The sequence below is a fragment of the Leptopilina boulardi genome, unplaced genomic scaffold (assembly GCF_019393585.1).
Source record: "Leptopilina boulardi isolate dan_hultmark-lab unplaced genomic scaffold, ZJU_Lbou_2.1 LbouV2_371, whole genome shotgun sequence".
NCBI lineage: Eukaryota > Metazoa > Arthropoda > Insecta > Hymenoptera > Figitidae > Leptopilina > Leptopilina boulardi.
Window position 1 is genome coordinate 4,474,493 of NW_026137942.1, and position 27,283 is coordinate 4,501,775.

Sequence of the window (27,283 nt, forward strand, 5' to 3'; positions counted from 1 at the left end):
TATAAATAGAGTAGACAAGGTATAGGCGGCTGCGTAAGAGGGAAGTGTCCTGACATAAACAGAATGGGTTGGAAAGAGAAGAAAGATTTAACACCAGTATCTGTCCTTCAATAAGCACCAGCGCAAGAGAGACACCTACTGGTGCTAAAATCGCGTTCTCTTTCTATCAAACGGACGCCTCTATACAGACCATCTCCACTCTATTTATATTATCTCTATGAATTCAACCGCTCCATGTGGCCTAAAGTTGTTGTAGAAGCAGCCTACGAGGCGACATAATAAAAAAGTTGTTGTAGAATCACCTTACAATAGAAATACGCATTCCAACAACTAGAGGGCCATACAATGCCACGTCAAATGTTGCTTCTTGCTTTTGACGTTTATCAACAAAATATACAATCTATGCTTACGAGTTACCAAACTTATTTACATTAAGTCATTGACATTGACATATTATGTGATTTATATGTGATGAATGTATATAGAACCGGGGTTTCGATTCACCTATTTTTTTAACACTCGAATATTCAGAACGAGTAAAATTAATTAAAAATTCATAATGGATTTAGCTAACTTACAAAATAAGGTAAAAGGCATTATTTCTGTTACTGCTTTAGTTTTAAAATTTAATTTAAACAATTTATTTACTAAAATCTTTCTTTTACAAATAACCTCAAAATTTAAAATAAATTATCTGTCAAATAAATAAAAGTAATCTTACATATTGTGGATATAAGAAAAATAAACTACCATTGTATTTGCTTCTTTTTTTTTATAGAATTTTGTGTAATTTTACTTGAAACAATTAAATCATTTTCAATTAAAGTAAAGTAATTTTAAGTGATTTTGTAAAAGTCTTATCGAGAATAAATTTACATATTTAATAAATGAGGAAAATAATCAACATTTAGAAGGATAAATTCACAAAAATTATCTTTACTCGAATTATTATAAATATGAATGATCGTGTATTTGTAACCTTAAAATTATTTAATTCTATACTGTTGTAATTGCAAAATTTATTTCCCTTGTTTTATAATGTAGGCATATTCTAAAAAAAAATTTCTTTTTTTTAAAGTAGGTTCGAATCTGATTTATACTTTGTAATTGAAAGATTTATCAAAATTTAATGGTAGGTACTTTAAAGAAAATTTGTTTTGTTTAAAAAATTTTTTTATTTAATCAATCTCGACCGCTTTGCCCTGCTTAAAATAAGTATTAAAAAGTATTGAATTTAATAAAATTTCTATAATCTAAGAATTGAAATTTCAATCAAAATTTATCAAATACTGAAATTCCTCTTTTTTTTTAAATAGGAAGTCGAAAATTTAATCAATATGTACGTATCAAGCGTTTGGATAAAATTTCTATAAAAATTAATACTAAATGAAAATGTAATACTTTATTATCAAAAGGTTCAAATTAAAATTCTTTCAAAATTTATACGAAAAAAGAAAGTATTTAATAAATATTTCTATTAAATTCTGTTTATTAAAAAATCTAACTATTCTATTAATTTTTTTTATTTTTTTCTATCAAATTTTATCCGTAGGAAAATCTAAAAATTTCTTATCAAAAAGTTTGAACGAAACTCAATCAAATCTTATCTACTGAAAGTTGTTATATTTTTCTATCAAATCAGATAACTAATTTTGAAGTATATTTACGTACCCAATCAGCACGAAAACTTGCATCAAACTTGCAAGAAGCTTGCCGTGCAAGATGTGCAAGATTGTAGTGCAAACATGTAGCAAGTTCGCTGCAAGCTTGCTTAACTACCTTGCCACAAGATGACATTTTGTTGCTATATGTTTGCACTGCAATCTTGCACATCTTACACGACAAACTTCCTGCAATTTTGCTGCAAGTTTTCGTGCTGATTGGGTAACTACAAGTCACAAATGCAAAGAATTTAGGATAAATATCGTAAAATTAATTTGATATTGGCAAAAGAAAATTGTTATTCCAGGTGACTCACAAATATTCATTTAAACTAAAATCATTATAAATTATAATTGAGTCGCCGGGAAGTAAAACCACACATAAAATTCTGACTCCCATTGAATTAACATGGCCGTCAGAATTTTATGTGTGGTTTTACTTTCCGGCGACTCAATTATTTAAACGATTTTATATGTATTAGCTATCTGTGAAACACACTATCACTAAGAAAAACTAAGAATACATTAATAATTATAGATTCTATCCAAATTTGAAAAAACGAGAAAAATTTTGAAGAAACGTGGAAATATTATAAATAACCTTTTTAGAATCGCGTGGTATAATCAGCAATCTTTTGCCTATGTTTTACTGTCACGGATATGACATCAGATAAGAAACATGGGGTCAGAAATTAATTTATTTAAAGCTTTTCTGTAACAATTTTTACGACGCATGATTATATTCTAAAAATCATTAGTCAGAATTTTCATTTTATCGAATTTTATTTGTCATTATTAGTTTTGGGCCGAATTTTTATTTGTTCGAATTGGTATTTTGTATAATTTTCATCAAACCAATTACCTATATTACAGAATTTTTATATAACCGAAAATTTACTTCACAGAATTTTTATTTCTTCCAATTTTTGTTTGTCAGAATTTTTAATTGCTCGAATTTTCATTTAACATAATAGGCAATTTAAAGAATTTTTATTAGGTAGAATTTAATTGCATAGCATTTTTTTTTCTTTGATGAAAATTATACAAAATACTAATTCGAACAAATAAAAATTCAGGTCAAAACTAATTATGACAAATAAAATTCGATAAAATGAAAAGTCTGACTAATGATTTTTAGAACATAATCAGTTTTTAAATTTCGCGCCAAATTACATTAAATTAAAAAAATGCAATGTTGCCATGTTTTACGAAACTTTTGCTGAAATATTTATTTAGTTTACTTTAAAAATCTTTTTCATATATTAATCGACGGTAAAGTATCATTTAAAAATTTTTTACATTATTTTGGAGATTTAATTTATCCAAAAATCATATTGGGATGTCCGTTACTGTGAAGCGCTCTCTGTTGCAAAATTTTTTAACCCTTGAAAGTAGGATGTTTGTCAATTTTTGTCCAGTTTAAACCCATCAGAGTAACTTTCAGACATAGTGGTGAAAAATGGTACTACTGAACGTAGGATAAAATGCTAAGCCACGCCCCTAGCGGACATCCCAATATCTTTACTTCAAGTGTTAAAAGAAAATTATTAAATTTATAGGTTTGGAGAGGTTAACTCTATAAGACACAATGTTAATTTAATTACAAATATTTTCAAAACTAGACGGTAAAAATTGTTCAAACTTTACAGTATTAGGTAAAATTAATTTAACTTTATCATACCGTAAAATAAGATAAAGTGAGCGATTTTTTTAAAGTTTTTCTTAAAAAACTATGAGAAAATCATAAAATGAAACTTTGTTACTTTCAATATATAAAGTTTCGATTCTCTTTTTTAATATTACTACATAAAAAAATGTATTAATTTTTCAGAAAAATATTTATACGCTCTTTTATTGTCGCCGACTTTTTGGGTAAAATCGGCAATCATTTAAAAAATAGTCATTGACATACCAAGAATGTTAGTATAATTAAGTAAAGTCAATTTTTGGAAGTAGTGGATGTGAAAAAGTCAAAATGAATATCTAATAACGATTAAAGAAATATTTAATAGCATTTTGCATTATATGAATGTCTAAGCTCGAGTACATTAAGGTTAAAATTCATTTTTCATATTTTTTGACAAAATTATCCAAATTATACTTTTTTCCTGTTGTTTTCGTTGTAATTTGGAAGGAATATTTCTTTTTTCACATTTTGTAGATTAAAGACAAGTATAAAAGAAAAGTAATGTAATTTTGTTTAGTTTCTTACTGTGGCCGACTTTTCCCCTAATTTCAATAATATTTGTACATGAATGTTTTTTAAAATTCTTGTTTATTTTATCACAATTTATCTTTTTGGTAAATCATGCTATAGATCTTTGAAATAGGTTGTTTAATCGAATTTGTCATATAAAAAAATTTAAATAGTGCTCTAGAATCATGTTTTCAAAACTATTTAACGAATATGTAAAATCAACATTTGTATAAAAATACATATTTCACTAAAATTATCCATTGACATGAATGAAACAAATGTCAAAGTAATGTTTCACGTCCATACAAACTAAAGTAATTATAATTAAAGGATTTTTGGTAATTATATTAGATAACATAAATTATAAAGTATTAAATATTTAAATAATGTTTAATTTATTAATTAAAATTTGTTAAAAATCTGATTTTTTATTTGATTTTTGAAGTGAGTTGTGTAAGCTAAAAGTTAAGGTAGCACTAACCCTTTTTTTTAAAAAAAATATATGAAGCAGTTTTTTTTATTTTGAATTTTTTTTTATAATTTTTGGTGTGTTGATTTGAAAGCCCTAAATGAGCCCTAAATTATGGCAAATACAATTTTAAATATCTAATTATTTATTTGGTTTTTGAAGTGAGTTGTGTAAGCTTAAAGTTAAGGTATATGAAGTAGTGTTCTTCTGATTGTGAAGTTTTTTTTTTAAAATTCTTTCTACGTTCGCTTGAAAGCCTTAAATGAGCCCTAAATTATGGCAAAGTTGAATTTTAAAAATCTGATTTTTTATTTGGCTTTTGAAGTGAGTTGTGTCAACTTAAAATTAAGGTAGCACCAACCCCTTTTTGAAAGAAAAAAAATGAAGTAGATTGTTTTTGATTTTTTCAGTTGTTTTTAAATTCTTTCTATGTCCATTTGAAAACCCTAAATGAGCCCTAACTTATGGCATGGTAGATTTTTTTACTTTTGGCGGTGATTAGCCTTAATTGAGACCTAAATTCTGACACAGGAGATATTTAAAAACATTTAACTTGTGGTGCCAGCTTAATGTTCCCAACCCTGATTAAAACCATTATTATTGTTTGTAAAGTATTAAGCACAATAGAGTCGGCTACGTGAAACGAATACGGGATATGGGCCTCCTAACCTCAAAGTGTATGCAAATGTTACTTATTCTGTATCCGTCTTAAGTCCTCGACTCAATTGTGCTTAGGCCTTAAAAAATTCTTTTTTAATTCTCTCTTATTTAGTTGATTTTATAAACTATTCATCGTTTATTGTTTCTTTAATTATATTTGATTAAAAAATGTATATTATTGTTTCAGAGCGAGACTGAATTGACGCGAGAAGATAAAATAAGGTAAATTTTAATATGAAGCTTTTGTATTTGTATTTTGTTATTTAATATATAAACTCAGCTTGAGTTGCCGTTGTATCGAACTTTTTTCGATCGGGAAAAAATTAATTTCATAAAATTAGGTTTAACTTGTAAACCTTTTTGAGTCTCAAGACTCACACACGGAAAAAACAAATTAACTATTTTAGCACCAAACTGCTTTATCCTTTATTAGTATACAATTTCGTTTACCTATTAAAGTATGAAATAATGCTTTTTTAGTTTAAAGTAAGTTCATACTAAATAAGTATAATGGTTATACTCTTATAGTAATAGTGACGTACATTAAAAGCATAAAATTGATGCCCGCAAAGTACGACATATAGTCTACCTAAAATAGCAAGAGCTTATTCCTTTTTGGTGGATAAATACTTGCAACCTGCGTTTTGGCCACGCCTCCCTCCCTTTCCAACCATCGATATGTCGATATATCGATATAGGCCAAAACGCAGGTTGCAAGAATTTATCCACCAAAAAGGAAGAAGCTCTTGCTATTTTAGGTAGACTATATGTCGTACTTCGCGGGCATCAATTTTATGCTTTTAATGTACGTCACTATTACTATAAGAGTATAACCATTATACTTATTTAGTATGGACTTACTTTAAACTAAAAAAGCATTATTTCATACTTTAATAGGTAAACGAAATTATATACTGATAAAGGATAAAGCAGTTTGGTGCTAAAATAGTTAGTTTTTTTTTTCCGTGCACTAGTGATAATTTTGACTTCGTGGTTGGTTTCCATTGTCCTCACTCGCCATTTTTCATAATTCTCGTCAATTACCCTATCCTGCTCTAGCAAAAAATGTAGAAACTTTTTATAAAGACAAATTTTTAATTCATAAATAAACATATAAATATCACCTGTCAACTTTAAGTATTTATCGATATTGAATTTCGTCTAAAGTAAAAAAATAATACTAAATATTTACTTATTTTTTATTAAACAAAATATTACTAATAGTTTTAATTCGTAAACCTATTAAAAAATGCTTTTTTATTATCTACATATAACAGTTATATTTAAATTTATATTCATTTATTATTATTATAATATTTATATTATTTTTTATCCTGATTGACTTTTTTCCGCATCTTGAAAACAAAAAATCTTCATTTTTGTTGCTCGTCTTCGGATATAATGTCTAAAAATCATAAGCACCGATATTATATTTATTGATAATCAATATTGTGATAAACGTGATATTAGTATTCATGACATTCGATTTCTGTCGAACCAACCGAGACGATAAAAACAATGAAGTATCAAAAATTTCGACAACATGAAGTGTGTTCGAACCGAAAACATTCGAACGATGTTGAGCAATTATCGGTTTGACGTGCATCACTAGGCTTACTCTCTTGGTAAATAGATGAATGTTCCTATACTGTCTAGGAAATAGACTTATTGATGGATTCTTCTATTTCTCTACGACATATACATCCTTCATTTGCTTTTTTTCTTCTTATAACTAAATCTAATATTATGAATTTAAATAAAATTTTACCTTGCATATTTTTTGCAAAACGGAATTCATGGAGATTTTTTATCATTTCATGAAAATTTATCTAAATAGATACGAATAGTTTGAAAATGTAATAATAACAGTAAGTATAGCAACATTTCTGTTATAAATTGTTGCAAGTATTTATAGTATTTTAATTTTTGATACATAAAACAATAAAATGAGTCAAGCAAAAGTATATTATTTCTAACGACTTTATTAATACTTAAGTAAAGTATCATAGTTTTCCTAAAAGTATCAAATTGAGACCAAAAATTGCATCAAATCTTTGCAACGTTTTGATGCACATAAGTTATATCAAAAAGAGATCGTTTTGTGTATCATTTTTATAAGTGATACACGAAACGGTCTCATTTTTTGATGCAAAAAATTTAATCAATTTATATCAATCATGGCCGAATTGAATCGACTCAGAATTTTTTTCAGATATTTTGGTAATAGTACAATTGCGGAGACCATTTCACTATTTAATTTGAAAATGAAAATAACAGAAAATCAAAGACAATGTGCAATTCGATAATTAAAAAGTGACAGCTTATAAACATAACCTAAAATGCATGAGAAAAAATTTGTCGATAAAATCAATATACACGGAAAAAAATTTTCTGGTAATTCTTTAACATCGATTTGGAGATTTTACATGTTCCTAAATCTGTTAATTCTACAGATATTTTCTGTAAGGATTTAACGCATGCGCGAAAACAATGCAGTGATTCGACTTAGGCTGAGTACGATTGAGTGCGAGAGATTAAGGCGAATTTAGTGTTTTTATTATTATCATAGTGTCGGCAAGAAAGTTTAATTAAAAAGGAAACGTCTTAAGTATATAAACATTATTATAGAAATAAATTATTACAAATTTTTTATTTTAAAATTAACTGTAGTGATTAAGTGAGAAAAGTCGTTTGTTTCAATTTCTCGACATAAGAAAAAGTGGATTTATCATAAGTTTTGAAAACTTGCTCCTCATTTTTTTTGTTAGAAAATTATTGAAGGATGAATTTATTTACATAGAAGTTATACTAATTTATACAATAATGTTCCGCGAATTTAATGTATTCGGAGGAGAATATAACTTATAAGAAATACTCTACCAAGTATATATTAGCCCCATATAGTATACATAATTTGGTCACTCAACAGTTTTTAAGAACTGTAGCTCAAACTTGTAGAATTAACAGATTTTAATGCCAATGATTCTACAAATTTCTCTATTTGGAGAAACATCAGTAGATGGCGCAGGAGTTTCTGTAAATTCTACAGAAAATTTCTTTCCGTGTAGCCGAACTTTTTAGAAGGTAGATGGCAGTTTTGCTTTTTATAAAAACGATTCAGAAAAAATTAAAAAAAAAGAAAATAGATGAGTGCTGCCATCTACCTTCTAAAAAGCTCGGCTATATTGATTTTATCGACGAATTTTTTCTCATGCATTTTAGGTTATGTTTATAAGCTGTCACTTTTTAATTATCGAATTACACATTGTCTTTGATTTTCTGTTATTTTCATTTTCAAATTAAATAGTGAAATGGTCTCCGCAATTGTACTATTACCAAAATATCTGAAAAAAAATTCGTTTAATTTTGAGTCGATTCAATTCGGCCATGATTGATATAAATTGATTAAATTTTTTGCATCAAAAAATGAGACCGTTTCGTGTATCATTTATAAAAATGATACACAAAACGATCTCTTTTCGATATAACTTATGTTCATGAAAACGTTGCAATAAAAAAAGATACAACCAAGTTTACTGTGATATGCTGCATATGGAGAAATAAGATAAGTTATTAAGCTTTGTTTTCTTATACAGATGTGACAAAAGGAAATTAATTTAATCTAATTGTATATGTTTTAATTTTGCTTCCTCGTGGAGGAAGCTTTGTAGTCCTTTCGTTTATAAAACTTTTCAAAGTGTCGGAAACAAATTTTTTTCTTTATAGAAACATGTTATATGAGATCCTGATCAATTGTCCGGATGTATGTATGTGTGTGTGTGGATCCCTTTTTTGTTTAGAAGATAACTTTAACAGGTTTTAATGGATTTAGATAAAATTTGGTAGGATCATTTATCATATTAATATCTCAAATCTGACCAATGGATTTTAAAAAATACCCAAAAAAAAAATTTTATCGTCTTTTTTCCAAAAATTTTTTTTTAATCGAAAAAATTTTTAAATAGAAAAATTTAAGGTTATATATAATAAAATTGTATTCCTTACGTCAAGACGAATCGATCGATATATATAAAGTTTACATTTGAGGTAAATTTAAAGAATTAATGAAAGTTAAAAAATAAAAAATTCTCATTTTGGCAATACAATTTTGTGATTTTTTAAATTGAAGTTCATATATGAAATAATTTTATTCCTTACGTCAAGACGAATCGATCGATATTTATAAAGTATACATTTGATGTAAATTTAAAGAATTAATGAAAGTTAAAAAATCAAAAATTCACATTTTGGCAATAAAATTTTGCTAACTCCACGAGGAAGCAAATTTTATTGCTGATCGTAAAGAGGAAGCAAAATGTTCATGTAATGAACATCTGAATTTTCAACTTGTTTTTCATCTTTTTATGTTGTAGTTGTAGTCTGAAACTTCAGAAAAAAAATTTCAGTTTCTTTTAAAAGTCTTAACTTTTACCCGTTGCTAGTGCCTTTTGTGAACATATGTATCAGATAGCTGCAAACTTGTTTTTAACATAACGTGAAATTTTTTCTAATTTTCAGACATTTGCACTGTATGTTTTGTGTGAGATCCTTTTTTTATTATTCGTCAATTGCAATTTTTATGTGCTTTTTTATTATGACTTTTATGATATCTAGACAGTTGCTAGTAGTTATTGAAGTCTGCATCCTAGATGCTTAATATATGCATCCAATTTATAAGCTGCAGTTTTCCAATATATTAAAATTATAGATTTCATACTATCTTTAAATTCCTGGAAGTATTTGTCTTGCTCCAAGTAGTTTACATTAATTGCAGCCACTGCAATTATAATTGTTTTATGATTCTCATTATGTTCCTTATAATTATTCTAAGCATCATCCTTCCGGGCAAGTAATTTGACATCCTTTCATGCATGTATGGTATGTTTGAAAACAGCTCTAGTTAAAATTCCGGATCAATCCAGAATTAGTCCCTAAGGAATCACTTTTTTGGGACCAGAAATAAAATCATACGTTATATAACATATGTTCCAAGTTTATAAAAAAACTATTGAAGGTCTTATCGTATTTGAAAGTTTAAAAACCAATATTATATAAGTCTGGTAAATCCTTGATAAACCTTGTCGTGGTGTTGGGTTTTTCACTTAAGGACTTCCAAAAACCAAGATATATAGTGGGGAGAAATATGTATATATATGTATGGAAAACAAAAGATTGAATAAGGACGTTTAGTTGAGTAAGTTAGCTTATCAGCGTCGAAATCCAGTGACAACAGTGCTGCAGCATTCAATGCCACAAGGAGGATGGACCATGAAGGCACCTGTTTCTTAAGATTCCCCAGGTCCGTTTGGAATGACTTGGAAGTAAAAGAGGAAGTGCTTCAAGCGTTTCTAGTGTCAGCAGAGAAAGAAGTTTGATTCCATCTGACATAGACAACAAGGCCATAAACGAGGAACGCGAAATATGCGTCAGTTTGAGGAAGGAAGAATCTAAGTTCCTTCTAAGGATCGAAAAGGAGGTCGTCAAGATGGTGCAATCTTGCGACATCCAGAAAACCGTTAATCGAACGATCAAGGATGGATTAAAGGTTCTTTAGGACCTTATAAATTTTGCGAAGCAGAAGCACGCATAAACTGATAAAGGGGATGTGAAATTGAAATCCGCTTTAGGCGATGGAGCATGCAATCTGGAGGAACGGAACCAACAAGAGAGAGCGTATTCATGAGAAACGTCTTTAACGCGCGGTCATGGAGGCGCAAAAGAAGAAACGAAGTACCGGCAGTTCGGAAGAGACAAAAGTCGAAGTAGTAAAAAAGAAAAAGGAGGAAACACTTTCATTGAGGAAGGATGTCAAGGTAACGGAGGCATCGAAGCCGAAGCATCCAACAAGTAAGAGGTAAGACGTATGCTGATGTGTTGGGAAAGCTCCGCAAGAAAGTTAATCCTGACATCAGCCACACGAGAGTCTTGGTGGTAAGGCCCAGTAAAAAGGGTGTCCTCTTGATCAGGGTCGGAGGTGACTCGAACAAGGTAGCTTTTACTGCCGAGGTGATCAAGACTATTGGCAGCATGGGTAAGGTGCAGACGGTGGATCAAAAGGTTACACTCTAGATCCGCGACTTGGATATCCTTACTCTTGAAGCAGAAGTCCAGGAAGCGCTCGAAGGAATTGGGATTCATAAAGAATGGCTTTATGATCTGCCAAATAAGAAATAGAGTCCTGATCGTCCGGTGCTAGAGCAGTCCCAGTTGCTTCTTGTACAAAGCGAACTCCGGCGACAAGGTTCCTCTCAACCACGTCGCTGGAAGTGGAGCATGCAGAGTCTTCAGGTTAGCCCTTGAGGAAGCCAAGACTCGCAAGTACCAAAGCCAAGTAGGCCAGTAAGATCGGCAACGGCAAGGGTCACAAAAGTGAGATCCTAGGGACTTTCACTTACGAAGTTTAAAGCTTGCCGACAGTTGCGTAGTGTAAGGATTAGTCCAGCCAAAGGGTGTGGTTTTTAGTGGGTCGACTAGAACAAGAACGGTCATCCTAAACAACCTCCGAGCACCGGGCTCCAGGTATCTGCCTTGGATACCATGGGTTATGCAGATTTTCCACTCCCCTCGTTAAAAAAGAGTAAAGGTAATACTTAAATTTTATGGAATCTTAGACAATGTAGCAGAGAATAGGGAGTCGTGCAACATATTAATATTTTTAAATGGCAATTAATGTGCGAAATTTTAACTATTGTCAAATTCTATTCTCGTAAAAACTAATTTTTTAAGTGCTACCCGTCTTCTTTGCAAGTATTCTTTTTGTCTTTCCAAATAGTGAGTAAAAATTTTTTTGTAGTGGATAATAATAATTAGTAATTATTAACTCAATTATCCAGAAGTACTATTTGCTAATCCAGTTTCAAATGGGAAAACTTCGTAATTCGCATTGGCTCTTCAAATTAATATCGTATTCTCGTTAATACATATTGATATATGTAATATTATCACAATCGTGAAATCATTTCGTTAAATCCGTTGCCCTAATAAAACTTTCGATGATTTAACAAAAAAAAAATACTTTAGCAGGGGCAATAAAAAATTCAATATTTTGCCTGGAAATTGTTGTCCGTGGAAATTGTTAAAATGTTGACACCGCGAGTATTAGAGTTCGAACAATTGCCGCTGATAGTGTACGTCTGTCTGAATTTAAAATGTTCTAAATTTACCAGAATAACATTTTTTTATACGATTCACACAATTTACTGTATAGAGACATTTCATACTTTAAATTTTTGATTCTACAAAACAACATTTTTTTTTAATTATTCAAATTTAAGCTAAACACTGACTTTTCAATAAAAATTGGATTTTTTAGTACTTTCCTTTTGTTCCATTATTTCATTTATAAATTGGTTGACAGCATTGAGAAAATCTAACCTTTCAATTAAAATGGTCATTGTATCATAAGCAATTCAAAAATTATTCTTCGATGAGATATAAATTTAAAAAAAATAACAATTTTTAGCTTCTGACGTAGTTTAAATAAGCAATATCTGTGTAATTGCATAAATTTTATAGGTGTATAATTTTCCAAGATAGTGTTATATTTTTTGAATATTTAGTCTAAGAATTCTTTTTATTTTTTGCTTTTAGATAAAATTCGCGCCCTGGAAGCTGTCAACCACCTTAGCGGGTTTTTGTTAAAGGACGCAACTTCCGACTGCTCTATGGAATTTCCATGACTCTAAATTAGTTAAAAACTCATATTCATTTATGTCAAATATAATAAATAAAAGAAACTTAAATATTATTCAAATTCTTATTATATTCTCCTTTAACAAAAGGATAAGTTTTGCGGACCAATTATTATTATTGGCGCACTTTCGTAGCTTTTCGACTTTTCTTTGATAGGTTTTCACAATGCATGTAGTAAATGAAATTGTAATTATTTAATTATTATTATTTAAAGCATATATGATGTTTACTTGTCAGTGTAGTAGTTCGTGTTTTTTTTATGTCTGTACAAGTTAATTACAGCTAATAGTTGATAAAACTGAATTAAAATGTAATTTTAGATATCTAGTGTAAAATGCAAACATAAGTGAGTATAAGTAGTGTTAATTTAGTATAAAAAACAATAATTTATTGTCAAATTTGGTGTATGTTGTAAATTGGAAAGTGATTTTACTAAGAATATTGCTTATAATGATAGCTGCACGTTTCTCAGAATGGATGGCAGTCTGCCTTTTTTCCACTTTTTAAAATTCCAATTTTTCTTATAAAATACACTTATTTATTTATTTTTACGAGGGAACTGTTTTGTGGGGATGACAGCTCCTCTTATTCTGTTCCACCTACACTTTTAACTGGACTTTTTTTTACCGAACTACCGTTCGGCTTTACACTTCTAAGGAGAAGATCTCTGGGATCTGTCTGTCTTGACCCTTGCCGATCTACTTAGTCATTTTATTTTTTGTTCTTGCGAAATTCTTCTTGCCCTCCATAAGGGCTGTCCTGAAGACTTCGTATTCTCAGCTGCCTACGATGTGGTTGGTGCTAAACTTCCCATTGATTTTTTCTGCAGCCGATTTGTCTTCCCCTTTGCAGTCTCTACCTATATGGTAGTAACTTATTGGTTACATCTCAGGACTAACTAAATAAAGTAAGTTGATTAAAGAAATACACACGTATATGGGTGATTCTCCGCGTAGCGCACAATTTGGTGTCTGAAACTTTAAAAATATTTTTTTATCGAAATGATAAATAAGGCGTTGTCCGCAGTGGCGAGACATTAGGATATTTCAGACAGCTGAACTGACTGTGCTGGCACTTCTGGTCTGAAAGTCAAGTTTTATTGTGCTTTAACTTTTCAATATGATACATACGTTTTTGATGTACGAAATATCGCTATACTGATAATAACAGTTTCAAGATATTTTAGAAGTTTTATTTCCCATCGGTATAAGTGATAATATATAAAAATTTCCGGAATTTTCTGAAGGGTTAAATGTTTTGAGTCTTTAGTATTTAAGTTTCCTTCAAAATTTCCAGAGCACTATGAATTATTGTTCGATGCATAGGATTGTACATCGTCATTACCGAAAAATGCTGTTTCCGCATTGGCGAGACACTTGTTGTCGGCAGTGGCTTTTTAATATCTAATAATATTGTACATGTCTTAATGAATTTGATATAATTTTTGTACGTTTTGTCGACAATATTTTTCATAACTATAGTTTAAATTGAAAAAGATGAACAGAAAGAAAAGCTTATTTGTTTTTAATAACTGTGACATGGATTAGCGGCTCACAATCAGAAAAATATTTGCCTGTATTTTTATGATTGAATGAAACAATATTATGATTTAAAGGCATCAATTATTATACTCTTTCTCTTTGATTCCTTTGTTTTTGTTACGTTTGAACGATAAAGACTCTGATTTTAAGATAGTGTCTCGCCACTACGGACGATTTTTTATGTCGGTAGTCGCGAGACATTATCGTAAATCGGCAATAACTTTTTTTTCCAATATCTGTTCTGTAACTGTATAAGTTAAATTTGCAGTATAGAGTCACACCTGTCCATGGATATATATACAGACTTGATGTTCTTGAAAATGTGAGTGCTATAACAAAAAAACAAAACGTGTCTCGCCACTACCGACTCTCCCTTATCAATACATATTTTTGAAGATAAAGTGTCAAGAAATAAATATCCATGGTGGGCCGGAAAAATTTTGTATAATTTTTTAAACAAATTTTAAAAAAAATTCTTTGCTTGTTAAATTCTATAAAATAGTTGAAATTTGATTTAAAATGTTTATGGGAATTTTTAGGGTAATTCACAAAAATATATATAGCGCGAACGACAATTAAAAATTTTTATTTCGGTAATTTTCGAGGTAATTTATGGAAATTTATGCGGTAATTTATAGAAATTTATTTGGTAAGTTATAGTAAACTTACCGAAGCTATTATAGTTTATAATAAATATTTTTAATTTCGTTTGTTTCATTGTGTATTAAACTTGGACTAGTGTCGGTCGAAATTTTGTGGCGGGTGGAGACGCTGGGGTCGGTCGAACCGGTGGAACTGATGTTAATAATTTTTTTTTTTAAATTATCATTTATTTTTAATCGGTTTCATATGTTTCACATATGTATAGACTAAAATAATATAACTACACTTTATTTAACCTTTATTATTTAATTATATTCTATTTTTTTAAATAATATTGAAGGGTCGGTGGATGCCGGTGGAGACGATTTTGTGATGCCCTGTACAAATTTGAATCTTAAAATGTGTAAAAAAAGGATAAATCAATTAGAAAATTGATTACTTTCTTCATGGATCAACTTAAGGAATATAACTTTTGCTGTTACTGAAGTGGAACTATATTAACATTTGACTTTTATTTAAATAATTCAATGTTTAATAATAAAACGCAGAATAACACACAAAAGTGCAGTCAAGTATAAATAGCAAAAAAAAAAGAATAGTATATTATGTGGCAAGCACGTAAAGTAGTACTTTTTAGGTGAGGATGTAATTTTTAGTACGAGCTGTCGTTAGTGCGACTCACAATTTTTTAAACAATGTTTGTTTACTTTTTTGTATTTTATTTACTGTGAAACGTCTGCTAAAGCTGCGCGCGACGTTTGGAAGTTGTCGTTATTGAGCAGAAACTCATTACACTAGCGTAGTAGAAAGCATGTTGTGCGAAAAGTGAGGTTATGTTGTCATTAAACGAAACGTAAAAATTTCTGGTTATCACATTGAATGGTTTTTAATTATCTACTTTGCAGTAAAAAATCATAAAAAACATTTTTGAAGGATGAAAAACCTCACTTTTCACACAATATGCTTTCTACTACGCTAGTGTAATGAGCTTCTGCTCAATAACGAGAACGACAACTTCCGAACGTCGCGCGCAACTATAGCAGACATTTCACAATAAATAAAATACAAAAAAGAAAACAAACATTGTTTAAAAAATTGTGAGTTGAATATTTTCTCGTACTCTATTATTCTTGTGCGGTATTAAAGCTTGAAAAATAAGGAAAATTTTGATCTTTAAACCAATTTATTTGGAGTTGCAGGAAAAAAGTGAATTTTTAGCATTATTTATTAATGTATTTTTTAAATAAACAATTGTTTTTAATTAAAAAAAGATTTTTTTGGACCTTTATATTAATAAATATTATTAAAAAAATGTTTCATTTAATTTGGAAAGGTTACTCCGAAAAGTGCTAAAAAACTCCTGGAATGGCACATATATATATATATTTATATAATATATAATATAATATATATGAAATAGTATATAAAATAAAATAATAAAAATTGATAAATAAAATAAAAGCAAAACAAAAATTATGCAAAAATTAACAACTGCCTAAAAAAGTCTTTTTTAGGCAGTTGGCCCAAACTGCCTTAAAAAGTGCTACTTTATCTGCCCAAAACAGGCACAAAAAAGACTTTTTCATGTCAATGGCGGAAAAAATAATTATTTTTTTGATCAAACGTTTTTTTTATTCAATTCCACTACAATATACAATACTAAAATAGCAACAGAAATTGTATTTGTTAGTGCACATTGCTAAAAATATTAACTTTTTTGTTTAAACATTCTGTGGGGACAGGGCAAATTTTGACGTTTTCAGCCTTAAAAACCACTTTTTACGAAAAATTATAATGTTAAATACAAAAATAACTATTGGTTTTTGTTTGTAGTCACAGAAATTACCTTTTTACATTAGAATCGAAATATTATGTGAATATTATTTGTGATTTTTCTTTCACAACATGAAAAAAAGCAAGTTGTGCGCTACGCGGACACAGAAAATTAAAAGGCATTAAAATAAGCTGCAACGCTGATTATTTTAATCCAATTTTGCTTATTTTAATCCATTTTGGTATTAAAATAAGAAAAATTGGATTAAAATAATAAGCGTTGCAGCTTATTTTAATGCCTTTTAATTTTCTGTGGAGAATCACCCATATACAGATAAAAATATTTCTTTGATAAGCAAAAAAAATCAATAACACATTTTCATAAAAAATAAAATTCAAAAAATATCACTTATTTGGACTTCTGGATAAACTAGCGCATATAAAGAAAACTGTTTTTATAAAAAACTACCTAAAAAGAAAGAAATAGTTTTTAAACTTGTTTATTTAAGCGGTATCTTTAATTTTCATACTCAGATGTCAAATATGAATTAAGTGATACATTATTGTGAAGGAGTTAAATAGTGAATGTTGCTGTGACCATCAGAGCCAGGTAGGACTTTAAATTAATTCTTAGGATTTGTCATGTCCCCAATAATTATGTTTTTTTAGGTGGATAGAGTTTTGGGATACACGGAGAAAAAGAAAAAGTAATTTTTACTACTTTCAGAGTAAAACTGGACCAACTCGAAGTTTCTGCGCATCTCTGGCAATTTTTACTCCAAAAATAGTAAAATTTATTATTTCTGTAGTAAATTTTACTGTTTCCGTAGTAAGTTTTACTATTTCTAGAGTAAATTTTACTATTTTTGGAGTAAAAATTGCCAGAGATGCGCAGAAACTTCGAGTTGGTCCAGTTTTACTCTGAAAGTAGTAAAAGTTACTTTATAAAAGAAATCTTTTTTCTCCGTGTAGAAAAATTAATTTTGCTAATGAACATGTGTTTTATTATCACAGAATATATTTTTATTTTTAAGCACTTTAGCTGATTGAAAATTCGAGATTTATGTTACTTGTAATACTCTATTATTAATTACCTTAGATCCCAAAATTCTAATGCAAAATAATTGTAAATAAAGTAATTAGGGTAAGTCGAGAATACATGCGACACATTTTATAATTTTTGCAACTGAATGTGAAATTTTATTGAATAAAAATCATGTGTATTTAATAATTTAAAAATTGATGAATAGTAGTACGTTTTTTTAATTATTTTTAAGTGTAATTACAAGTAAATTGAGTATTTTTTACAATATTCACATCGGAACTCACATTTGACTGAATACGCGTCTTCACGGGAAGAATTCACAATAAATTCGGTGATTGACTTACCCTACTCCGCCCGTGTGGAAAAATTTTGTGGAAGTCTAGCGTCTAGAAATAGTCTTACCAGTCATAGGCAAGCCCGTCTAAACTAGTCGGTCTTGCTATTCGCTAAGAAGCGTTTCAATAGACTTAGTCGAGTTCGTCTTATCTAGACCGTTTTTCAAGACTCAGGCCAGCGACTTTACAGCGCTACTTGACAAACGTGTAGGTTATGGTCGTTTGCGGTTGTCATCGTACTTTTACAGTTGTTGCACTTTTGTGAAATTCTTTTCTTTGTAAAATGCTTTTGTAAACTGCTTTTATAAAATACATTTGTAAAATACTTTTGCGAATTACTTTTGTAATTGTGTACAAATATTTTTAAATAATATATTTTTTACAATTTTTACTAATTACAATTTAATATATTTTATAATTAGTAATTAATATTATTTAAATTATATTTATATATTGCTGTTAATTTCAATAAAAATATTCTTTTCTTTTTTTTATAGGGTGCACTTCCGAAAACCCCCCCCTTCCGATTTTAATGAAACTTGGTATACTTACGTAATTTCATGCGCTGATCACGAAAATGATAGTGAAAATTACCGCAAATTTCATTTTTATGGTGAAAACCATAAAAAACACCATAAAATTATGGTTTTTTGCGTTTAACTCGTAAAAAACGCAAAATTAAAAAAAATCGTTCTTACAAAAGTTGTAGAGCTTCTAAAAATGAACATTTTATGTCCTATACATTTTTTACCAAAAGTCATTAGTTTTCGAGAAAAATGCAAAAACATGAAAAGCACACTACAAAAATTACTAATACCACGAAACTGGAATTCCTATAAAGATAGTTTTGAGAGATCGCACATTAAATTTGATTCGTTTGAATATTATATTATTATGATATTATATTATATTATACATATATTATGTATATATAATATATAAGATGTCTTCCCCCCCTCCCCCCCTGGAAGTAGCTCTGCACAGCAAAGAATGCAGAGGCGGGCGAAGCGCGCCATCCCTAGTATCGTTGCTCTCTATCAAAACAGACAGTCAAATTCACATTCTTAATGGTACTGGAAGGTACGGAACCCACCCCGACCCCCCTCCTCCAAGATGTCTTCCCCCCCTCCCCCCCTGGAAGTAGCCCTGCACAGCAAAGAATGCAGAGGCGGGCGAAGCCCGCCTTCCCTAGTATCGTTGCTCTCTTTCAAAACAGACAGTCAAATTCACATTCTTAATGGTACTGGAAGGTACGGAACCCACCCCGACCCCCCTCTTCCAAGATGTCTTCCCCTAAAAGTTCTTTTGGAAATAGCCCTGCACAGCAAAGAGTAGAAGGTTTTTTATTAAAAGATATTGTCCGTCACATAAGACATCTGCCTCTTGTGGATAATAGCTAGAAGTTGGTGATTTTCACCGTTTTTAAATATTTTGCATTTTTCTCGAAAACTAATGACTTTTGGTAAAAAATGTATAAGACATAAAATGTTCATTTTTAGAAGCTCTACAACTTTTGTAAAAACGATTTTTTTTAATTTTGCGTTTTTTACGAGTTAAACGCAAAAAACCATAATTTTATGGTGTTTTTTATGGTTTTCACCATAAAAATGAAATTTGCGGTAATTTTCACTATCATTTTCGTGATCAGCGCATGAAATTACGTAAGTATACCAAGTTTCATTAAAATCGGAAGGGGGGGTTTTCGGAAGTTTATCCTTTTTATAGATTTTTGAAATTTATTTTTTTAATCGAAGAAAAAACTTTGTCACGAATTTATTTATTTTTATATTATATATCCATTTACATAACCTCAAACTAAAAAGTAGTTTTTAACAAAACTAAAAATATATTTAAAATTTATTACACCCAAATTCGACATATCCAATTGTACAATATATATTAATTTAAATAATATTAATTACTAATTATGAAATATATTAAATTGTAAAAAATATATTATTTAAAAATATTTGTACACAATTACAAAAGTAATTCGCAAAAGTATTTCACGAAAGTATTTCAGAAAAATATTTTACGAAAGTATTTTACAAAAGCATTTTACAAAAAAAAAGAATTTCACAAAAGTGCAAGAACTGTAAAGTCGCTGGCCTGAGTCTTGAAAAATGGTCTAGATAAGACGAACTCGACTACGTCTATTGAAACGCTTCTTAGCGAATAGCAAGACCGACTAGTTTAGATGGGCTTACCTATGACAATAAAGGCAATGGATATGGCTTTTATATAAATAGAAATAATTTTATAATTATATTAAAAATATATGTAATTTAAGAATAAAAACATTTTGAATTTAGCATAAAGGCGCGCCAAAAACATCACCGATATTAACAGATTGTCGCCAAGTAGCCAGCGTGGCCCCGTGGTTAGCGTTGTAGGTTTGCGAGTGTTAGGTCGTGGGTTCGGTGCCCAGTGCGAGCGAGATTTTTCAAATTAGATTAGGTGTTATTTCCACAGGTGTTGCTAATTAATCTTAACTGATGAAACAAAAATTGTAAAAAACTTCGGATTAAATTAATTAAATAATAATAAATTTTTTTTGAAATTACTAATAATAATTAAATGAGGAGATAAGTTGTCTTGACTTGTAAGATTCCAATACAACTTATCTCCTTATTATTAATAAATTAAAATCATATTATTAATGAATACTAATGTTATTTTAATTTTATCTATAAATATAATAATACGTAATATTAATAGGATTATTATTATTATTACTATTATTATTAAGAATTATTGAACGCGAGAATCAAGACCTGGCCAGCTTGTCTAACTCTAGACCGTAGCATGGAACTTTCGTTCCACTTCTGATCAGGGGCTCGACAAGACCGTCTGGCCTGGGTCTATAGAGACGTTAGACAGTCTGTCCAGTGTCCTACCAGCGCCCCGAAATTTTTCCACACGGGCGTAAATGTTATGTATTGGTTATTTGTATTAGTTTTTTAAATTGTTATATTGCTTATTGGTGTGCGCAAAGTTACGATTATATTCATTTTTATTCTTATGATATTACTGAGTAATACTGTGAAATTATTAAAATCGCTAATTGACATTGGTCGGAAAAAACTGTATCTGGAATTGTGTACTACTGGCGTCGGCTTTCATCATATACTTACAATTAGTCAATCTAATCGATATCATAGAAAATCTTCTCCTTGAATTATTTTCTTTGGTAAAATAGGCCTACAATCAAGAACGATAATCAATAACTTAGGAATTGATTATAGAAATCCCTTAGCTACATATATACACACACGATGTTCACATTTTACAGTAATCACAATTTAAATTCCACGCTCTATTATTTAATAATTTAAAATATTTAATATAAAATATAATGAACACAAATTTAAACTTAGAAAAAAACATTGAAAAATATTTAAAATCTAGATACATTTTGGCTGTTAGAGACACACAAATATGTGTCAACTCCGGTTATCTATCCACCGGAATGGTTTAGAATGAGGACGAATCGAGTGCAGAAACATATAAGTACATATAAGTACCGACACACAAGTCAGTACAATTTGGTAGCCAGGCAGTTTTGGCCTAGCTGTCTCAAGTAGTATCAATTGAGCAGGGAAAAGCTTTTTCGGTATCGTCTGAGAACACAAGTAGCTGCAATTAAAGACCCAAGTCAAAACAGCCTGGCTCCCTGGTTATAACTACTTGACTTTATAAGATCAACATGACGACTTAAAAGAAAGCAGTTGGAACTTTTTTTTTCTCTCCGTGCACTCTGGAAATCGTTCTTCACAAACTCCCCTGGCGAATTTGAATTACCTAAGTTCGACCCATCTGGGGCGAATCTAAGTCGAATTTGGGACATTATAAAAAGAAAGCTTTTAATTGATGAAAATTAATAAAAATAAGTATTGGGAGGGTAAATGAATATTTATAGAGTTAATTTCTAACATTAACAATCGTATACTTAAAAATCTAATTTCAAAACAAATAATAAAAATTTTAACACGATTTTTATATTTCTATATTCTAGAGACATATATAATTCTTCTACAAAATTAGCATATTTTTTAAAATTTAGCTGGCGACGACTTTCTGTAAAATATAATGGACTAACCTTCATATTTACCACTTTTTAGTGCGTAAAACATTTAGTTGCACAACCTAAAATTGTCAAAAATATACACGGAGAGAACTCTTTTACGAATATTGCACGACGGGCTGTTACTATTTTTCCAACAGAATATGTTTTAGAAATATCGCTTGAGACTGGAGTTATTTTTTCACGAATTTATGAGTTTATAGCAAAACGGTGCTGTGTGAAATATTAGTATAAGTCCACATACTAATTCTACAACAAGTGTATGCAACAAACGCTCCAGAAACATGACGAAAATGCACAACGCCTTTCTTTGCTGCATTTGCTCGAAATCCATGAAAAATCAGCATGGATTTCTTGAAAATCGAGCTGAAAAGTAACGCGCAGGCGTTGTGAATTTCGTCAATGAAAGAAATCGAAACGCATAGGAATAGAAATTCGTCGCGCACGCGCGTTACGTTTTTCCTCGATTTGCAAGAAATCCATGCTGATTTTTCATGGATTTCGAGCAAATGCAGCACACAGAGGTGTGAAACGTTTGTAGCAACAGTTAAGTAGAGAATTTGTACGTGACTTTTACTATTAGCGCATTGAAACTAGTGTTGCACTTAACGCATGAATCCGACCTAAATTAGCAAGGCGCTTCTGTTACGAAAAGCGAATGGCACCTACTTGTGCGTTATTAGTAACAGAGTTCTCTCCGTGTATACATTTGTTTATAAATATTATTTAAATTTAACATCGACAATAGTGTTTATTGATAAAATTATTATCATATTTTACGTCCTACAGCAGGTTATGATAACAATTCTTCAGTTTCGAACTTTTTGAGAGCTGTTTTGGTACAAAGTTATCGAATGCTGCGACCTCCATTGGTTTTCACATTTACTACACATTTTGTGTCAGAATAAAGAAACTCAAACGCACAATTTCACTTTTACCGAGTGTGGTCGGTATAATAGAGTTCTTGTCACTTTTAAGAAAACTGTTTTTTTTAATTAATTACACTAATTTTTTTGAAAATATGATGAAAACTGACAACGACTTAAGGGGGGAATACCAGTTGTAACTCAAAAAATAATGCTTTTTTCAAGAATATTTTCCAAAAGAACAATAAATATTTTTAAAGAATACTATTTATTAGTTAAAAGTACATGTAAAAAGCTGTAATTTAAAAGAAAAAAAAATTTTTTTAACAAAAACTTTTGGAGATATGAGCCATTGAAGTGGCGTCTTAAGAAAAAAGGCGAATTGCGGTGACCAGCATTCTGCAAGTATACTTCGTCTGAAATACAAAAATGAAATTGATTTACATTTATTATAAGATTATGTAGTTCGTGATCGAAGGATTTAAAAAAAAAAAAATTTGACAAAATGGCGACCTGTCAAAGTCAAAAGTATGATTTTCGTTAAAAAAATACGGTCGATTTTCAGCTATATAGAAAAACGTTTTGCATAAAAAAAAATCCTTCGATCACGAACTAGACTTATATGTGTAAATGAAGCACACTAAATTTTAAATAAATCGGTTTAATGGTATTCGAGTAATCGTGGTCACCGACTTGGAAAATGTCATTTTGAGAAAAACGCATTCAAAGTTTCAACTTACTTTTTTTTGTTCAGAAGAAATTTTGTTTTCAAGTTACAAAGAGTCATCGATTTCTGGACCATATAATAACTCTTCCGCAGTGGTTGCCGTTTCTAAATCATAAGAAAAGGCCATCTGTCGTTAGGGTCAGGTATGGCTGGCCACCTTGTATGAAGCCACGGGACGCGCCGCTGCAGTGTTCTGTATATCTCATTTATTTTTCACCGGATCAACTTTGAAATTTACAGACACATTTCTAAATATGTATACTTTAAGAAAATGCACAAAAAAAACGATTTTTCGAAAGTTACAACTGGTGTTCCCCCCTTAAAATCTACAGATACCACTTGCACATATCAAGTGATTATTCATCACTTTAATATTTGAAATTCTTGCCAAAAATTCACTCTATAAATGTTCATTTACCCTTCCAATACTTATTTTTATAAATTTTCATCAATTAAAAGCTTTTTTTGATAACCCAGTCGAAAATCCTACGCTATGTTAAGCTGAACAAAAAGTTGTTTTGAAGTATTGAGATAACCATTAGAGAATTGTGAGACAGTAGATAACTAGCTATAGAAAACTTTCAGGAAGCCTGTTATGGCCGATTTTTCGCTTCCACGGAAAGCTTGAAAATAACAAATTTTGTACGTTTTAAACAAAGCATTCAAGTAGCTTTGAGAGAGTTATCAAAGAGTTGCAGGATTTTGCATATATAAAAAGAAAGCGTTCAGGTGGCGAAAATTAAATGAAGCGTCATGGATGTTTCAGGAAACAGCGGAAAAATGACAATGATCAAAAATTAAATTTAACCTTTCTTTCCATCTTTATTTATCTCGTAAAAATATTATGTATTAGATTATTATATTTAAATATTTTAATAAATAATTAAAATATTTTGTAAATTTTTAACTTTTAGTACATTGTTGTCAACCAAAATTTGTAAATAAAAATACGCTGTTAAATTCATTTTCATAAATTATGAAATTCTAAAAGAATAAAGAATATATTATTTATAAAAAATATTCATAAATATCAAGTATAAAAATAATAATCTTTTTTTTTAAATATTAAATATTTTGTCTTTTTTTAAGAAATTGTATTCATTATTCAATATAAAAGGTTTTCACCGTGTTCGTATTCCTAACCCCAAATTTTGCTCAAGTTATATATAATTTTTTTCGTATATAATTTAAGTGTTTAAAAATAAACGTTTTCTTTGAAAAGTAATTTTTATATAATATATAAAGAATAATTATTAATTGTATAAAACGGATTTACAAATTACTATAGAATTTTTATAATTTTTCGATTTAGTTTAATTTAATGAAATTATTCTAGTTTTCAGGAAGTGTAAAAAAGGTAATTAAATTACATATTAATTTGCAACTTGTGAAAAGCAAATAGAATTGCTTTCTTACACATTAAACCAGGCATTAGGAAAGCATTCACCAAGCAAACTGGTAGACCTTTTGCTAGAAGCTGTCCACAGATAATCAACAAGCTGTAGAAAAAGCTTCCGGTTAAGAAGTCAGAAAGCAAATATCACAGAATTTTAGGTCTAATGTATAAATAGTTGCCATGAAGCTTTTGAAACCTTCATAACAGTTACCTGAAGGCCATGTGAACCCTTCAGGGAAACTTACGATTTTCGACTGGGAACTACCCAAATTCGTTTTAGATTCGCCCCAGCTAGGTCGAACTTAGGTAAATCAAATCCGCCAGGGCAGCTGCATCTAGGTCCCTTTTTGCTGCCTTTTCCCGGATTATTGCGATTTCGCACGAAATATATTGAGATTATCAAACCGAATCATAGAGTATTAGAAATTAAAATAATACTAATATTCAAAGCCAAGGAAAGAATATTGGTTCAGTGCAATTTCGGGGTTGCGAAAGTTGATATTAGACAAAATGATGGGTAAATTTCTGAAAATTGAGTAGGGGAGTACAGTCAGGGTTGGACCCTCCACTATTTTTTAAATAACCTTTAAAATGATAGCAAACCACCGGTGCAAAGATGAGCCAACGAGATTTAAATGAAAAAGCGACTTACCAACGTTGAAATTGAAGACAATAATACGACGCTGGCACAACGCTGATTATTAGAAAAATGGATAAAGCAACACCCAACTTAGTTAAATAATAAAGAAACAATCACTTAATAGTCCAGATGTTTTTTACAATGGTGATAAAATGAGATTCTATGTAAAACCTCAAAAGCGTCAAATTTTAGAGACTGTATCTCGGAAACTATTGGAGTTATTTCATTGTTCTTTTTCGCAAATTGTCAGGAATTTAGTCAGCTTTAACTTTTATGTTGAACATTTTTTTAAAAAATTATTTGTTTCAAAGCTAGATTAAAAAAACTGAAAAATACCGGATTTTTGCTAAAATCACGAAAAAATGGGTTTTTTGAAAAAGGTATATCTCGGACAATTTTTGAGCTACAGGGTTGATTTTTTTTAAATTACACAGAATTTTACACACTTTCATTTCCCTCTGAACTATTTTTACGCTAATATGAAATGGGAAGCAGCAATTTGCAAAAAATTGATTTTTTGCACCTATTTTGCAAAAAAATAGGTTACCGAAGGAGTTCGTTGTATACAATTTAGGTTGGGGAATTGTGTCTAATATGGCCACCTAAATGTATTTACTGTTACTGTATTTAAACAATAATTTTTTAGAGTTAAATAACTATGAGAAAATATCATTTATATTTAATTTAACTATTTCAGGTATTCAGATTCAGTTAGAAAAAGTTTAAATAAAAGAAAAGTAACCAAAAAAATCGTCGCCACTGGCCATATTAGACATACATGTGTCTAATATGGCCACCCAAATTGAAAATACTTTTAGAGTTTAATACGTGGTTTGAAGATAAAAATTTTACAATAAGTAAAATTGTTAAATTATATTTCGATTATTTTCTTCATATAACCATTCAATTTTTCATAAATTTTATTTTATTGTGTTAAAAATATTATATTTTTTATAACCTATGAAATCGTGTAAATTTTGTAAAATTATGTGAATAATTAAACATAGAAACATTTCTACTTTAAAAAGTAAAAAATTTTAAGAAATTTATTTCTTTTACATAAATTTGTCTAAAATATTCGTAATTTATTTTGAATTTGTAAAAAAAGGAAAACATAACCTCAAACTTATTTCTTAATCTGACATAACACATTTTTGAACTTAAAATACAAGAGGGTTTAATTAAATTTGGCAAAATATATATATTCAAAATTTTGAACATTTATTTCGAATAATCTTGGTTAATATTTTATATTAATCTTGCTAATATTGAATCACTTAAGATCGAAGATCACAGGTATTATAAAGAAAAATATCAAGTAATATAAAACTTAACGCAGAACATTAACAATGTGAAACATTTGTTATTAAAATCACTTTATAACTTATACGCTTACAAGTATAATTTTAAATAAAATCTTTTTTAACATAATTACATCAATTAAACTCAAAAATTTTAATTAGTCTCTTGTTACAACACAAGCAAAACACGTAAAAAATGAAACTTGAATGATAGCTAGTTAAAAAAATGATAAAATTTAGAATTTCTTAGTAAAAAAATAATTGACAATATTGCTAAATTATGTTATGAAAAA

General features: G+C 29.4%; 1 protein-coding gene across 3 annotated transcripts in view; it reads left to right on the forward strand.

Annotated features, from left to right (window-relative positions):
• Positions 1–27,283, forward strand: part of LOC127287610 (RING finger protein 121) — a 96,342-nt gene that overhangs the window by 36,536 nt on the left and 32,523 nt on the right. Inside the window, exons 1-2 of one of the 3 annotated variants that reach the window (XM_051314627.1) lie at positions 386–586; positions 5,175–5,209. In XM_051314627.1, the coding sequence (XP_051170584.1) occupies positions 560–586; positions 5,175–5,209 (62 nt within the window). In that variant the 5' untranslated portion in view covers positions 386–559. Of the gene's footprint in view, positions 1–385; positions 587–5,174; positions 5,210–27,283 lie in introns of those variants that run through there. The other 2 variants (XM_051314628.1, XM_051314629.1) reach the window with 2 other exon arrangements.